Genomic DNA, 17,095 nt, shown 5'->3' with positions numbered 1-17,095 from the left:
CCGATGAGGATCAGTGTGACAATATGTCTAGCAGTGGTTTGGTGCCCTAGATAGAGACAACAGTTATGATGACTTTGATGAATAAATGTTTTCAGTCCTTTATGTCAATGGTAACTTACCTAGGATTACCAAAGATCAATGTCTTTTTTTATGTAAGCAATCCATCTCTGTGTTCAAGTATAATTTTAAAAAAAAAACTTTGATTTTTAAACATTTTCTCATTTCTCTTCATAATTGTTTCAAGTTTGTCATGTTTGGTACCATTTTGGTCATGGGAGACGGGGCTTTTGGATAATACCTAACTTGACTCATTTCCAATGATGTATCATCAAAATGTCCACCAACCAGAAGACCTGGGGCTGGGTAGGCAGAAAGTCCCCTCTTGCCACACCACAGAGGGTGAACACCATTGAAATTATGATTCTGTAGATTTTTACAACTCAAATGACCTTTCTATAGCTAGCTGTCCACGGAATGAGATTTGCTCCCAGACTATCAGGCTAGATCTAAAACTTCTTAAAAGTAGTTTACATACAATCAAATTAATTTTCAGAACCCTCTTATGAGGCTGTGAAATGTTATTATTCCCATGTACACAGATAGATGAGGTACAGGACGGAAGGTGAAGTAACTTGCCCAAAGCCACACTCTGAGTCAGTAGAAGAGGTGGGATTGAACTCAGGAATTACTGGCTTTCTATACACAAGATTAGTTTCTCTGAATAGGCCAGTAGTAAACGTTGGCTGCTTTTGACCATTCTACAATTAATGAGATTTAAAGAGTTGTCTTACAATCATTTTTAATTAACAAATATTTAGTGCAGTTGAGAGCATCTACCAAAGCAGGAAGCTACTGCTTGTGAGTCTCATGCACTGGTACCTCACTAATATTAGAAAAAGTGGTTATCTCTTTAATGTTACAGCAAGAATTTCAAAACTACTAGGTATCCCTAATCTGAATAGGGCTGACCGCGCTGGGCTAGATTTACAGAGAAGTTAAACGAAAGTTTTATGAATCTTGAATTGGAAAACGGAGGCAATCACTATCCAGATATGGTTCATTAAAATGGCTAAGCTTTAATTTCCCTTTATGGTCAGATGTATCAGGTTTTAGGGAATCAAATATTTGTTTACCACTCTCTAGAAGTCAATGCAATCTGTCATGCTAGTAGTTACAGATGCTGTTTATACAGCATAATGGGGCCCTAATCCTGATTGGGAGAGTTACAATAAACAACAATAAAGATGATGATCTATACATCACTAAATAAGAAAACCACTAAATAGAGAGAGATGTAGGAAAATTGTAAGAGCATAGAGGGAAAGAACAAAAGGGTATATTTTGCAACCCATGTTGGAAATCAGGTAAGTGTATGTCGGGCAGCGATTTACGTACTACCTACCACATGTGAGTATGTGTGTGTGGTGTGGATATGTATATGCAAAAGCATCCAAAACGAAAAACACAATTACAACTACCGATAAAGATGAAGAAAATTAGACTCCCCAAACAACTTTCCACCTCCAGAAATTTGAGCCAGGAGAGAAGACATTTGAAGATATAAAATCCTCAAATAGGAAATCACATAACATACCACTTTTTATATTCTCTACTACAACAATATATTTAACAATTACCTGTTTTGCTAACAACTTCCTGTAATTCAGCCACCGAACTGATTATTGCAGCAAGAAGGTCAGAACTAGTAAACCAGTTGAGTGCTTGAAGACAATGGATTTGTTCCTTTTGGTGTTCTGTGAAACAAAATGTAATAAAAAGTAACATTGGATGAGCTATATGGTACACTACAATCTTCAGTTGTTTAAGAAACGGATCAAAATAAAGTTTACACAAAATTCATGCCAGGATTCTACTTTTCTTTCAAGAAATTTTAGATTGTGTTCACATGCACTATGCCACCTTCAGCTGTTAAATGGGAAAATAATTATTTGTTCTTTTGTCTATCACTTCCTCTTACTCAGAGAAACCATAAAATGAGTAAATGTGTTTTTGCTTACCTTCATACTACAGTAAATGTACAATGTTTTTAGTTACTGTACTCTGCAAATGAAGATTTAATAATCCCATACTAATATTATTTTATTTTTAGTATGAAATACACATAATGTAGATTAGCACTTTGGCTTTTTAATCAGGACCTTTTCTCTGGATCTCCATTTGTTTGGAGACTTCACAGGGCAGTGAACCAGGTAGCATAATACTGAAATGTTTGCAACCTCTTTTTCTGGAAAGGTAATATAAATCTATCACAGATATCTGATGATATATACACACACACACACACACACACACACACACACACACAGCACCACCTTCTTTTTCACTATTCAATAAACAGATAGAAAATATTTGTATTTGGGGGAGCCTCACATTCAATATGTGCATAAAAATATTTTTTCAAGTCAAGTCAGCACTATATTTGTCTTTACACATTATTATTAAATAAATAAATAAATAATAAATAATAAGTTAAGCACCAACAGTGCAATCTGATATAACATTATAAAAGAACAAATCAATTATCTTACTTGACAGATTGTGTTTCCCCTTGGCCTCTCCTATGCAAACTAGGATTCCTATGCCTTCTTTGAAACCATCTACCCAGGAGAAAAGAGAGCTACTTGACTGTCCCAAAATTTGAAGTCTGTGTGCTGCTAGAACTGCAATAACACCTTTCCGGAATACATGTATCATGCCTTTGAAATGCTTTTTCTTTATCTTCACTTCATCTTGCCTCTTTTCCTCTACATCAGACAAAGCACAGACCAGAGTCCTAATTTCCTGTTTGAGTACTTCATAGGTGTGGACCTGATCCTGGAGAAAGTCTCTTTGTGTAGACAAGGCACATAATCGGCTGTATAAAGGATATAAGGCACCACCCATTAGTGCACAGGCAGCCAGCAGAGACGTATGTTCCTTTTGTGTCTGCATTAATATACTTTTCAATTGTGAATTTTCATGGACCAACTGCTCTCGTGCTTTTTCAATGACAGAACATCTTTCCTTGGCTTTTTCTGCAATTTCTTGATATTTCTGTAAAGACAAAAGTGGATTTAAACTAAAGCATAATTTTTAAAATAGAGAAATATCTACTGAACTCTCCACTAACTAAAGCTAAAAGAAAAGGCTTATTTATTCCATTTATTTCTCTTCTGTTCAGATCAAATATGGCAGTGATTTAAATAAAAGAATCATAATAGAAATCATCATATTCAGGTATGTCAACAGAATTAATTTAACTTTTCTCTATCTTTGGGGACAATCATTCAGTAACTATGGAAGCACAACAGTGTTATAGCAATGATTTGCCATGCTTCTCCAACAAGAATACGGACTCCAATTTTTAATTCTCGTCTTTGTGATAGAAGATAGCATAGTATCCTCAATCAGCTTATCTGCAAGCAACACCAGGTCCAATTTTTAGAAAGAACAACTATGTTGCTCTTCAAAGTAAAAGACATGTTAAATTAAAAGAAACACTTATTTTAGTATTTCTACTATGTAGAAATGCATTAAGTGGATTAATTTCATAATTTAATTTACAGGATTTATTGCATCAGTATTCTACTTTAAAAGGAAGTTTTTTTCATCTACAAAGTCTTTTGGGACTACTGCATTATTTACAGGGCTTATTCTGCAAGAACCAAATACTATCTGATAGTGTGTCGGGAAGGCACTAAAAAGGTAATTTGGATTTGGAAATCAATTTATGGTTCCTAACCCTCAGAGCTGACAGGCCAGCATTTAAGTAAGCACATTTAAAGTGCAATCCCTATAGGTCTATGAAATACCAGCACTAGCATCGTGTACTCTGTTTAATGCTTATTTTTAAAAATTTTCAAGATGAGAAAATGAACAAAACCTAAAACCTTTCAAATATATTGTAGAAGTATATAAATTATTCTTTAACCATAAACACAGGTTTAAAAATGAAGCTACATCTGTTTTCACTTTTACAATGATTTTTAATTGTTTTTCTCTTACTCTACATTGTTTCTAATATCTTCTTAGAAACTTAAAAGTACATTTTTTTGAGAGAAATAGCAGGGTTAGCTCCTTTAAGAGTGGCGGGCTGACTTCCTGGAGCGTATGAGCTTTGAGGGATGCCTTACTGGGTTAAAGAACTCTGTGAACTTCAAGTTCATTAACAAAAATTAGACACTCCCCTGGAGAGTAGAACTCTATTTTATCCTATTTCTTGCTGGGTCCTTATCCTTTATGTTGGCAAGAAGACAGATTGCAAACTAGAGACTTAATGACACTTGGACTTCAAAAGGTTTCACTGTATTTCAACTATTTTATTTTTATATCTTACATAAGTGACTTTTGATACAATTGCAATATAGCGAAGTCCTCAACTAGTTCACCTGCTTCTTCTGTAAAAATCACGCTTCTTAATAAAACATGCCAAATCAACAAGGAAATATTTTCTCTCTCTAGAGGATTTTTTTCCTTTCCTATTTTGCAAACCTTGTTATATTTCTAAAAGAGCTGAAATTAACATTCCTCTTTTTGTTAATAGCTTTAGGTTTTTGTTTCTATCCCAATATCTTTGCGGATATCAATGCATCTAAAGCCATAACATATATTAGTTTTAGTGGAGCCCACTAAAATGGTGAAAAAAAACCAAAAGTAAAAGCAGTTAATTACTCATTGTAATGGATATTAGGAAATCACAGGATATTTTCTACAAGTCTGCACACATTCTGAAGAAATGACATGTCTGAGACAAGGGAGTACATTCCATATATTCATTAGATTTCTCAAAACAGATATTTCCAAATGTATATTTTAATTTTAGATTGAAGGAATTTATTGGCAGACCCTGTTCAAGGTCAGAGGTGACCCTATGAACATCAAAATGGAGGACCTTACTCTTCCCACAAAAGCACTGGAAGTTACATTCATTTTAAGTCCAGCTGCCAATGAGGAGCCTCAGGCATCCTCTAACACATCTACAGCCATCCCTGTTTACTAGGGCTCTGTGACAAGGCCACTTTGAGAGGTTCTGCTCCACAGAAGAACACTGACCCTTTTTTAGGGTTGCCAGGTGTCCGGTTTTTTATTGGAACGCCTGGTTGAAAAGGGACCCTGGTGGGTCCAGTCAGAACCACTCACCGGGCCATTAAAAATCCGGTCCACGGCACAGCGGGGCTAAGGCTGCCTGTTGTGGCTCCGTGCGGCTCCCGGAAGCAGTGGCATGTCCCTGCTCCAGCTCCTACACCTAGGGGCAGCCAGGGGGCTCTGTGCGCGGTCCCATCCACAGGCGCCGCCCCCACAGCTCCCATTGGCCAGGAACCACGGCCAATGGGAGCTGCGGGGGTGATGCCTGTGATGGGGCAGCGTGCAGAGCCGCCTGTCCACGCCTCTGCATAGGAGCCAGAGGGGGGACATGCTGCTGCTTCTGGGAGCTGCTTGAGGTAAGCATCACCCGGAGCCTTCACCCCTGACCCCCTCCAGCGCCCCAACCCCCAATCCCCCTCCCACCCTCTGAACCCCTCGGTCCCAGCCCAGAGCACCCTCCTATACCCCAAGCCCCTCATCGCTGGCCCCTGCACTCCCCAGCCAGAACCCTCACCCTCTCCTGTACCCCAACCCCCTTCCCCAACCTGGAGCCCCCTCCTGCAGCCTGAACTCCTAATTTCTGGCCCCACCCCAGAACCCGCATCCCCAGGCCAGAGCCCATACCCCCTCCCACACCGCAACCCCCTGCCTCAGCCTGGAGCCCCCTACCATACTCTGAACCCCTCGGCTCCACCTCCCAGCCCAGAGCACCCTCCTGCACCCCAAACCCCTCATCTCTGGCCCCACCCCAGAGCCCTCACCCCCTCCCGCATTCCAACCCCCTGCCCCAGCCCGGTGAAAATGAGCAAGTAAGTGAGGGTGGGGGGAGCGAGCAACAGAGGGAGAGGGGATGTAGTGAGCGGGGTTGGGGCCTCGGAGAAGGGGCGGGGCAGGGGCAGGGCTTTGGATGAGGGGTGGGGCAGGAGGCAAGGCAAGGGTGTTCAGTTTTGTGCAAGTAGAAAGTTGGCAACCCTAACCTGCTTTCTACTTACGTCATCTAATTAACTGAGAGCAACAGTTGTAGAGTATTATCTAGCAGCATCCAAAGACCCCAGTTGGGATCAGGGGCCCAGAATGCTACAGGACGAAGACAGCAGCACTGCCAGGTGTCATTACAATACTGGCACGAATCTTCCAAATTGCACTGTTATATTTTAAAAAGCCAGTTATTGAAATCTTACATTGCACTTTGGAAGGCTTCCTGCACCAATGCAATACTAACTATCCAAAAGTTTCAAAGTAGCATTACTCATGTTGCTATACAGCCACAGCTGTCAATTAATCTGATGACCTCATCAAAAGATTTCCAAGGTGTACCTCTGTGCAGAGACAGTTCGCAATGTTATATACTAATACTGATGACTGCCTGCAAAATTAAACACAGCTTGTAAGTCCCTTATTTAAACTTTTAAACAATCTTCAGCAGTGAATGTCTGGAAGGAAGCAGGGTGAATATCAAATGAGCTTAATAATAATTTCCTATCTCAAAGCGGTCTTGCAAGGCTTAATTCATTAATGTTTGTAAGGCACTTTAAGTTCCTGGGGTGGAAGACACTATACAAGTGCAAAATATTATAATATTTTTCTGCTGGTGTCAGCAGTATTCTCATTTTGTGCCATTACTACTTAACAGTGTTTATTTCTTTACTTGAAAAAATAAATCAAAACAGTCATTTTTCTCCATGCGAAAGAAAATGTTAAGAGTCTAGCATTCATCACTGAGATACACAGTAGAATATATATAAAATCATATTTAAAAAGGCCTGATTCCCAAATATGTTGGGTCAAATTCAGGTCCAGCACCAATTTCCCTAAAAATGCAAAAGCAATGGTGCAAAAACAGGGCTAAGAGCAACCCCGCATTGTCAATGTCCAAGGATACAATCATGGAGAACCCTGAGGAGTGTAGACCATGGCCTGGTTCTCTGCTGCCTTGCACCTTGTAGTCATTTATATCTGCGCAAAGTGTGTGTAAAATAAGCAACCATTCTGCTATGATAGAGATTTAAACCCAGGTGTGACTACACAGAATGGAGTAGAAGGAAAAACAGGCACCTTGTGCTCAGGAACAAGAATTCACACCCTGCATTTACCTATTGTCCTGCTCATTCATAAATAGGGCCCTACCAAATTCACAATCCATTTTGGTAAATTTCACAGTCATAGGATTTTAAAAATAGTAAATTTCATGATTTCAGCTATTTAACCTGAAATTTCACGGTGTTGTAATTGTAGGGGTCCTGATCCACAAAAGGAGTGGGGGGCGGGGGTTGAAGGTTATTGTGAAGGGGTTGTGGTACTGCTACCCTTACTTCTGCGCTGCTGGTGGTGGCGCTGCCTTCAGAGCTGGGCAGCTGGAGAGCAGCGGCTGCTGGCCGGGAGCCCAGCTCTGAAGGCAGGGCCACCGCCAGCAGCAGCACAGAAGTAAGGATGACATGGTATGGTATTGCCACCCTTTCTTCTGCGCTGCTGCCTGCAGAGCTGGGCCCTGAGTCAGCAGCTGCCACTCTCCGGCCACCCAGCTCTGAAGGCAGCAGTGTAGAAGTAATGGCGACATGGTATGGTATTGCCACCCTTACTTCTGTGCTGCTGCTGGTGGGGCGCTGCCTTTAGAGCTGGGTGCCTGGCCAACAGCTGCTGCTCTCCAGCCACCCATCTCTAAAGGCAGCGTAGAAATAAGGGTGGCAATACCACAACCCCCCTAAAATAACCTTGCGACCCTCCTACAACTCCCTTTGGATCAGGACTCCCAATTTGAGAAACCCTGGGCTTCCCCATGAAATCTGTGTAGCGCAGGGTAAAAGCACACAAAAGACCAGATTCCACAGGGGAGACCAGATTTTACGGTCTGCAATGTGTTTTTCATTGCAATGAATTTGGTAGGGTCCTGTTCATAAATTGAAGAGGTCATCCTGAATTTGGCATAACACAGCATTTCCCAAACTTTTGAAAACTGAACTCCCTCTCAGAAAAGTTCAATTAATCAGGTCTCCTTTCAATCATACCACATCAGCAGGACAGTTGAGAGCGGGGAGACAGGGATTGCATTGGCACTGAGATATAGGGACCTCTACCCATAAGTAATTGACTTGAGTCCCATCCAAGTTGGTAAAGAAAAGGGGGGGGGGGGGAACTAACACTTCAGTCGCAATAGAGAAGTAAAAAGCTAAAAGAGCAAAGAACCATCTTCTCAACACGAAGTGGACCATCCTGGTGAGGGTTGAGGCACACTGGCAGGTCAGCATGTGTAGCTTTTATTTGCCCAGAGAGAACTTGAGTTTCCAGAGCTGGCAGTCTACAACCTTTCATAAAAACACTAAACTTTATGTACAGTGAACATAACTCAAGTCAGTTATTTGTTTCACTGTAGTGCCTGAAACAAAGGGGACTATTACACTGTTTAACATTGTTACCGCTACTACTAATTTGCTCTTGGGTTCAGAATTTATATACTTAATTTCATTCCACAGTGAATTCAAATCACTGTTATTCTACAAACTCTCAGAAAGTGGGGGGCGGGGGGGTCACAACTGTGGCTCTATGTAATTCTACAAAGAAATCTATTTTTTCACCGTATAGCTTTAACCTCTTCAAAAAAAAAAAAAAAAAAAAAAAAAAAAAAAAAAAAAAAAAAAAAAAGGGAAATCCAACTGCAGGATCTAATTAAGCAATGCATTTCAGGAATGTTTTAACAGAAAGTCATTCATTTCCTAAAGTAAGTAAAAGTTAATAGTAAAAGAATACTTAAAATAAAAAAATATATATCAAATTCATAAGCAACTTTAAACTGGTTTGGAACTCGAAATACTGAAATAATATACTAAATATTTAAAGAAAAAATTTAGACGTTTAGAGCTTTCTGGAACAAGTACAGTACCTGTGCCCTTGCATGAACTTCCCCAAGGAGTCCAGAGTACTGCTGCTCCAACTCCTTTTTCTGTTTCTGCCAACAGCTTTCCTGTGCTTTCATCTGCTCAGCCACTTTGTTAAAAGTGTCTTCCTGGGTCTGTTGAAGTTCCCTCATGGTATCAGACTTGTTCTTGCAAATATATTCTAGATGAGATATCTGCATCATAGGAATTTTAAAAAAGATTTATTAAACAAAAATGCTCCTTTGCGTTTGTTTTAAATCCTACTTTAATGAGAGATTGTTTTGGCAGAAGACCTTGATTGCATTTTCTTCAGACAGCACAGAAGTAAAAAGTCATAGATCTCCTGCTTCATATCTGTCTTTAAACCCCACTTCTTGCAAAAAATCCAACCTATGGTGATCTCATCAATGTTGTCTTCTCTATACACTCCTGTAGCTGAACAGATGCCCAGGTTTCATTTGGGTCTGTGTCAGAATTCTTCTGGACAGGAACCTTATCTTATTTGTTTTGAAAAGTGCAGAGAACATTTATGGTGCTATATAATTAATAATCCTAGCACAATATATCATAAAGCAAGTTAAGTGATAATGAAAAGCAGAGGTTGCATTTTTATGTAATGTTTTATTTGAAAACCAAAGCATTACTTGTATTTTCTGAGTATTAAAACAATTTAAGGGATCTTTACTGTACACGATGCCTCTTTTCACAGGCAAGCTTGTTAATTTTATGATGCATTTCAATGAGCAGATTAAGGGGTATAACTTAGCGATCAGTGCTTTAGCCATGCAACTTCTATTAAAGCTAAATGGAACTGTGTTTTCATTTAAGAATGTATCTCAAATAGGCATGCCTGCATTTTTCAGTACTGAATCTAAACATATGGTCAATATTCTTTTCTATGCATTGTACAGAACTACAGGTGAAAAATCTCTGTTAAGAGATGAGCAGTTATAATGCAGCAGACAACACAGACTGTTAAATTCTAAGAAGCTGATGTGCCTGAAATATCACTGAAAACACTTGCTGGCCCACCTCAGCTACTGTACAGACACTCCCCGATTTATGCAAGCATTCCGTTCCGGAACGCCTTGCATAACTCGAATTTTGCGTAAGTCGGAAACATATACCCGACAATTACGCAAACAAATACATTTTTTTTTAAAAACCTCCTATTTCTAGGGAGGTTTTTCCGTAAGTGCGGATTTGTGTAAGTTGGGTTTGCGTAACCCGGGGGGCGTCTGTACTTAAAAACTACCAGTAATTTTGTTGTTGTTCTCTTTCCTCTGAAAGGACAAAGGAGGTGTTTCCTCCACGTCTAATCTGCATGATCCACATCTTTGTCTAACCAAACCCTGTTAATGTTTTCCATTGACTGCTGGGATATTTACTAATAGTGGAGGAGTCAAAATGATTAACTGTAAGCAACTCTGTTCTTGAACTTGAGCCAAGAGAGTGTTCATAACTCCAACACATGAGAAACTCATGAAAGTTTTCCCCTTCTTGTCCCTCAAGAGCAAATGTCAGCATAGCCAAGATCTGGAATCTTTCTTCTAGACCACAGAAACATAGTGCTGACCCAATCAATGGAGCCAGAACATGAATGGAAATCCTTAGGAGCAGCATATGTTAGTCTGCTGAGCCAGTTTAATTTATTGTAACAAGACAGATTTCTGAAAAATATGTTTTTTTAACAGACTTAGCCTTATGAAATATGAAATCACCCATAAAAGTATTCTGTGTCCCCCCCAAAACAATTTTTTTATAGTTTTCAAATTCATAATGTTGGTTCTAAATGAATTATATTTCAGACTATAAATGCCATAACCAAATAATTACATTTTTTAAAAACAGGATTTTGATTCACAAGCAAATGGTTTTAAGATGATGCTCCTGTATTTTGTTTCTCTTTTATGCTAAGATAAAGAGTTGGTTTATTAGTATAAATGACTAAGTTCTTTGAATTGCTTCATCAGTAAGATTAATTTATTTTCTTTTAATTAGGTCCCTGTGGCTAATACTGGCTAGTAGTATTAGCATGTCCTGCACAGAAAGTGGAGCTTAGAGACTTCATACAGACTTCAGTCACATTTACATGCCCACAGCAATGGCATCAAACTGAGTTGTAGACAAGCCATAATTACTGGTATTGAATTATTAACATCCAAATTCTTTTTGAAATAAGATGAATGTCAGTCCCTTTTAATGATACTGTGATGTGGACAAATGTCACTGAATTTAATAGAGGTATCTGGCGCCTGAGGACAGTTACCTTCTCATTAGCCCTGCTGAGGTCTAAGATCAGGGCATCAACGTTCTCCTGCAAGATTGCACAAAGCTCAAGCCAGGAGAATTTATCCAGGATGCCTTCTGGTTGTTTTATAAGCACACAGCCTGCTACCAAATGCTGATATAAAGTATGGAGGAAGGTTAGCTTCTCCTGTGAGACACAAAAAGAAAAAATAACTGTTGTATATAAATATTAGACTAGCTCTAGACTCTAATATTAGACTCTATAGAGATACATCATGCACACAAGTCTTGTGCGTTCTGTACACATCTGAAAAGACAGAATTACTCATATTCTGAAACTCTATTTCAATTTCAATAGAACCATTCTTAATGTGTCCAAATGCATTAACAAAATCAGAAGAGAAAAAGATTTTGTAAACTGAGTTTAACTAGATATAATGTATAAATACATATTGCCCTACAATCCTCATGATAGTAAATACCATGACCTGTAATAAATATTTGCAGAATTGATTCCTTCATTTCTTTAACTAAGTATATGAAATTATTGTGTCATTTTACAGGTAACTAATGTTTAAAATCTCTCCCCACCACCACACACACTTATTCCACTGGATTGAAGTTCTGTACAAATTATACCTGCTTCCAGCATATAGCATAACATAACATGTACAGTATATAGTAACAAAAAGGTTAATTAGCATGGCAGCAAAAATTTTGATTATACAAACACCAAATTAGATTATTTTTAAAACAGAAGCACATTTTTAAAATAATTTGATTTGATGTTTGTTCTTTACATGGATTATATGTGAACACCTAACTGTACAAAACTGGTTTTTATGAGCATCAGTTAAACTCTACAAGCCTGATCCTGATCTCATTTACATTGGATTTTACACTATAGCATACTGAATTGACTTCAGTAGTGTTAGTACTTATTCACACCAGAGTGAGATCAGAATCTGTTTGTGCATCTATTTAGTCCATCTATGAAGTCTAGCAACTTAAAATTAAGACAAATCAAAGATGGTTCCAACACCACAAATAGGGCTCTGATCCAAAGCCCATTTAACCAATGCCCACTGAAAGCAATGGGTATTGGATCAGGTACTAAGTCAAGAAATCATGAGACTTCATAAAGGTATTAAGGACTCTCCCCATCTCTCCCCAACCCCACTTCCAGTGCAACTGCAATTACTACTGTGTCTTTTCCAACTACATTTGGGTACATTTTGTTGTTTGTAATTCATAAAATTTTTAAGCAATAAAACATTCTATAAAATGTTACAACCTAATCTTCTACTTCCCTGGGAATAGTTTAACCATGTCACCATTGTTTCCTTTTTGTTTGGGCTGTGATAAACCAAGCATGATAATCAGCCCTTTGGTGAGAAAAAGAAATCCCAAGTCCCAGAATCAACTCACACATGTTGATCTCAACCACAAGTAGACATGCTGACTTTACAATACAGTCAGGCTTCTAGTTTCCTTTCCTTTAATCACTATCTGATGTGTAGAACAATTCCAACTGCTTCATGTGGACACAATTTAAATCCCAGACTGTAAGAAGGGTGGAAAGAATGTTTCCTTTTTACTCAGTTTGGCATTTGTGACCATATTTGCTGGAGTAATGAGCTCAATATGCAGAACAATGAGATAAAGAATATGATTGATATAGCTAATGCAGAACTATTTTATGTGGAGAAAATTAAAAGGAAGCAATTATTAAGATCAGTAAACAACCATATGAGGAAATCTGGTTTTGAAGTAAAGCTTCATGAAGCAATTACCACATATAGCATACCACAATCAGCTAATACACAAAGAAAAAACAGGTACTAACCTGTTCTGTAACTGTTGTTCTTCGAGATACATTGCACATGTCCATTCCACTTCAGATCTGTGCGTGCCCAGTGAACCAAAATCAGAGATTTTTCCCTTAGTGATACCTATTGGGGCAGCACATGAGCCCTTAGGACTTTCATGCTGCTGCATGATGGTAAAAAAAGGGGCGAGGCCACCCCCAACCCTCCTTAATTCCATCTGCCCGCATAGAAATTCCAATATAGAGGGAAAGGAGGGTGGGTCGCAGAATGGATGTGTGCAACACATCTCAAAGAACAACAGTTACAGAAGAGATTAATAACGGTTTTTCTTCAACTGATTGCACATGTCTATTCCATGCCATGTGACTCACAAGCAGTTCAAATTGGAGATGAGTTTCAGAACAAGGATTTAAGAACTACTAGTCCAGTGTGACAGGGTGCTGGGCAAAGGCTTGCTGATTCAGCCCTCTGTCACCCAGCTCCTATTTAGGGAATACATTAGAACTGGCTAGAGGTAACCTGGCCCTAATTGGGGAAGCAGAAACAGCTGCCGCCTAATTAGCCTGAGGCTGTATAAAAGCCTCAAAGGAAGAAAACGAGGAGAGGGGAGAGCAGAAAGAATGTGAAAAGGCAGGGAGTGGAAGCAGGGAGGTAGCTCTTCCCTCCCTCCCTCCTGTCTGCAGACAGTGAAGGGACAACTTTACATGGTGAAACGGTGGTGGGAACAAGTCTGTGAATAAACTACACCAGTGGTTGCTAATCCCAAGGTCTCAGAGTGACTTTGTGGACCAAGCAGAGGCAGGAGGGACTTGCTGCACTCTGCTAAATGTGGGGGCTTATCCGGGATCCTGTGCCAGAGCAAGTGTTTGGCAGCCCGGAGATGGAGGAGACCCTGCAATGGCTGGTCAAGCAGCAGGAGGAGGTGCAGAAGGCAATGCAGAGTTTTCAGCAAGCCCACCAGCTGGAGAGACAGGCCTTGCTCACCTGGCAGGCAGAGCAGCAGAAAAGCCTGCAGGATTTCATTCGGGAGCAGGCCGGCATCCAACAACAGCTCCTGCAGAAAGTGGTGAGTTCCAAGGGAGGGGATGGCGTTTGGGCGCCGGGTTTAGGATTGTGTAAAATGGGCCCGACAGATGACCCCGACGCCTTCCTAAGCACATTTGAGCGGGTAGCCATTGGGGCTGGATAGGACAGGGTAACCTCGGCTCTGCGATTAGCTCCCTACCCTAGCCAGTGAAGCCTAAGCAGCCTACATGCCCCTAAGTTAAAAGCAGGCCAGGAATTATGAGGCAGTAAAGGCAGCTGTCCTGTATCGGGTGGGGCTGTCTGCAGAGAAGTACTGCCAGAAGTTCCGGTCAGCGAGGTGGATGGGGGGGGGGGTTGGGGGTTTGCGGCTTCAGGCATTTGCCCAAAAGTTAATGGACTGGGCCACCCACTGGTGAGCCCGGATGCCCAGACAGTGGGGGAGATTATGGACACGCTTGTCCTAAAGCAGTTTTTACAGAGTCTCCCTGAGAACATAAAGGTGTGGGTGAGGAGGCACCAACAGATTACAGTCGAGTCAGCTATAAAGCTTACGGGGATGCAGAGGCGGACTTCCCCAGGAAAGAGGAATGGCCGAGCAGGGACATGGAGAAGGCCTAGGGAAACCCCGCCTGGGAAGGGCCAGGAGGAGAACAAACGGGAGGACACCCAAGGGGCTCCCACCGGGTCCAGACCAGTTGTCTGCTGGCAGTGTGGATGACCGGACACAAGAAGGGGGACTGCCCGCACAGGATTTGGGGTGGAATAGAAGGGTAGGTATACAGCAGTTTATCAATCAGAGAGCCCTGCCTGTGATCTGCCCTGGAACAAAAGAATTGGCACTTTCTGTTGAGACGGGCAGCAAACAGGTCTCTGTGAGGGACCCCTCCACATGCATTTGAAAAACGAATCTGACAATATCCAACCTGAGAGACAACTTGTGATCTCTGATGAATGAACTGCTCAGGTGATCTGCCAGACTGTTCTGAATACCAGGAAGATGGGAGGCTTAGAGATGTATTGCACTGGTGGTACAAAACTCCCCAAGATACATCGCCTCTTGACAGAGATGGTCTGATCTGGCCCCTCCCTGTCGCACAATACATCGCCAGTATTGTCCAGGAGGTCTTGGGTCTCTCCCTTGACATGAGGGAGAAAAGCCCAACAGACCAGATGAATAGCCCACAATTCCCACATGTTTATGTGGTCAGCCAAATCTTGATGAGACCACAGACCTTGAGTTTGTAAGTTTCCTAAGTGAGCTCCCCAGCTTACAGAAGAAGCATCTGTAACCACAGTCAATGTGGGTAAGGGAAGGACCTATCCACCCGACCAATGAGGCTTGTACTCCTGCAGGTACTCAAATCAGCATGTCCAACGGGTGATGAGCCAGAGAGTACACTGACTTTCATCAGCTCTGCAGCTTTCTGAGACAACGTCTGGCATGCTGAAACACATACATGCAGGTGGCCATGTGTCCCAGTAGTCTGAGGCAGTTTTTTACTGTTGTGACTGTATGGACTTAGAGATCTGAGGAAAAGTTTAATATTGTGTGGAAATGGCTTGAGGTAGGAACATCCAGGCTACTGTAGAATCCAGGACTGCTCTGAACTGGGAAGTAGACGGACTTGTCCTCATTGATCAACAGACTCAGAACACTGAAGAGGGATTGGATCCTGTATAGACTGGAGCTTGGATCAACCTCTTGCCAGCAAGTTGTTCAAGTAAGGAAATACTTGCATCCCTGCTTTCCTTAAGAAAGGAGCCACCACTACCATGTATTTTGTAAATACTCATGGGGCAGCAGCCAGGCAAAAGGGCAGGACCATAAACTGGTAATGGGTGTTGTTGACCAGAAGTCTTCGAAGTCTCCTGTGGCTTTAATGGATAGCCACATGGAAACGCATCCTTCAAATTGAGAGCAGTGTACCAGTTGTCAGGATCCAGGGTGATGATGTAGGTTAGGTTGACCATGAAATTTTTTTTTGTATATATTTGTTTAAATTTTGCAAGTCTAGGATAATTCTGAGACCTCCTTTTGCCTTTTGAATCAGGAAGTACACCTCTACCCCAATATAACGCGACCCGCCGGGGCTGCGCACTCCGGTGGATCAAAGCAAGTTTGATATAACATGGTTTCACCTAAAACGTGGTAAGATTTTTTGGCTCCTGAGGACAGCGTTATATCGGGGTAGAGGTGTAATGTGAATAGAAACCTTTCCCACCTCTTCCATAGCTCCCAAATCAAGGAGAGACTGGACCTCCTGGAGGAGGACAGCCTCGTGAGAGTGTCCCTGAGATGGATAGGGAAGGGGGATGGGAGGGAGGGTTGGAAATAAACTGCAGCATGTAACCCTGATCCCAAGTACTTAGAACCCATCTATCCATAATAATATGGGTCCAAGCACATATGGAAGTGGGATAATCTTTGAGGAGGGAGAAACTAGCACAATGATCTGCTTGGGGATTTCCAGACTGTCTCAAAGAATCTGCAGTGGAAGAAAACGGAGGTGGTGGGCATCTCCTCCTCTGGTTCCCCCCCACCACCACCACTTTTTCTGGAGTGGTCAGGCTGTTTAGGCAGGACAAGCAGGTACCTCTAGAAAGACTGAGGATAGAATTTGCTTTCTTTTAAGGAAAGGAGTGTAAATCCTAGAGACTGGAGCTTATCATCTGTCTTCTATGAGAACAGGGTAGGACCTTCAAAGGGGAGATGCTGGATAGTCTGCTGGACCTCCTGCGGGAGTGCAGACAATTGAAACCATGAACATTTGCACATGGTTACTGTAGATGCCATGCTCTGGCTGCTGAATCTGCCCCATCAAAGGCAGCTTGCAGAGAGGTCCTAGCCACCAGTTTTCCCTCTTCTAAAATAACCTAGAATTCCTGCCTGTCATCATCTGACAATTTGTCTCAGAACTTCATTACATTGTCCCAGAAGGAGAAGTTGTATCTGGCCAGTAAGGCTTGCTAGTTAGCATTAAAAAACTGTAGGCCAGCTGTGGAATAAATCTTTCTACCGAAAAGGTCTAGTCT

The 17,095-nt window shown here is 41.3% G+C and overlaps 1 protein-coding gene across 2 annotated transcripts in view; it reads right to left on the bottom strand.

Moving 5' to 3' along the window:
• The window catches only part of CCDC171 (coiled-coil domain containing 171), a 215,773-nt gene that overhangs the window by 110,147 nt on the left and 88,531 nt on the right, over window positions 1-17,095 (bottom strand). For both annotated transcript variants that reach the window (XM_024211088.2, XM_029911722.1), the window contains 4 exons: window positions 11,227-11,394; window positions 8,963-9,151; window positions 2,550-3,054; window positions 1,638-1,754 (listed from right to left, as the gene is read on the bottom strand). In XM_024211088.2, the coding sequence (XP_024066856.1) occupies window positions 1,638-1,754; window positions 2,550-3,054; window positions 8,963-9,151; window positions 11,227-11,394 (979 nt within the window). The remainder of the gene's footprint in view (window positions 1-1,637; window positions 1,755-2,549; window positions 3,055-8,962; window positions 9,152-11,226; window positions 11,395-17,095) is intronic.

Source organism: Terrapene carolina, unplaced genomic scaffold (genome assembly GCF_002925995.2).
Source record: "Terrapene carolina triunguis isolate 2854851 unplaced genomic scaffold, T_m_triunguis-2.0 Scaffold113, whole genome shotgun sequence".
Classification (NCBI taxonomy): Eukaryota; Metazoa; Chordata; order Testudines; family Emydidae; genus Terrapene; species Terrapene triunguis.
This window is presented reverse-complemented; position numbering and strand designations above follow the sequence as displayed.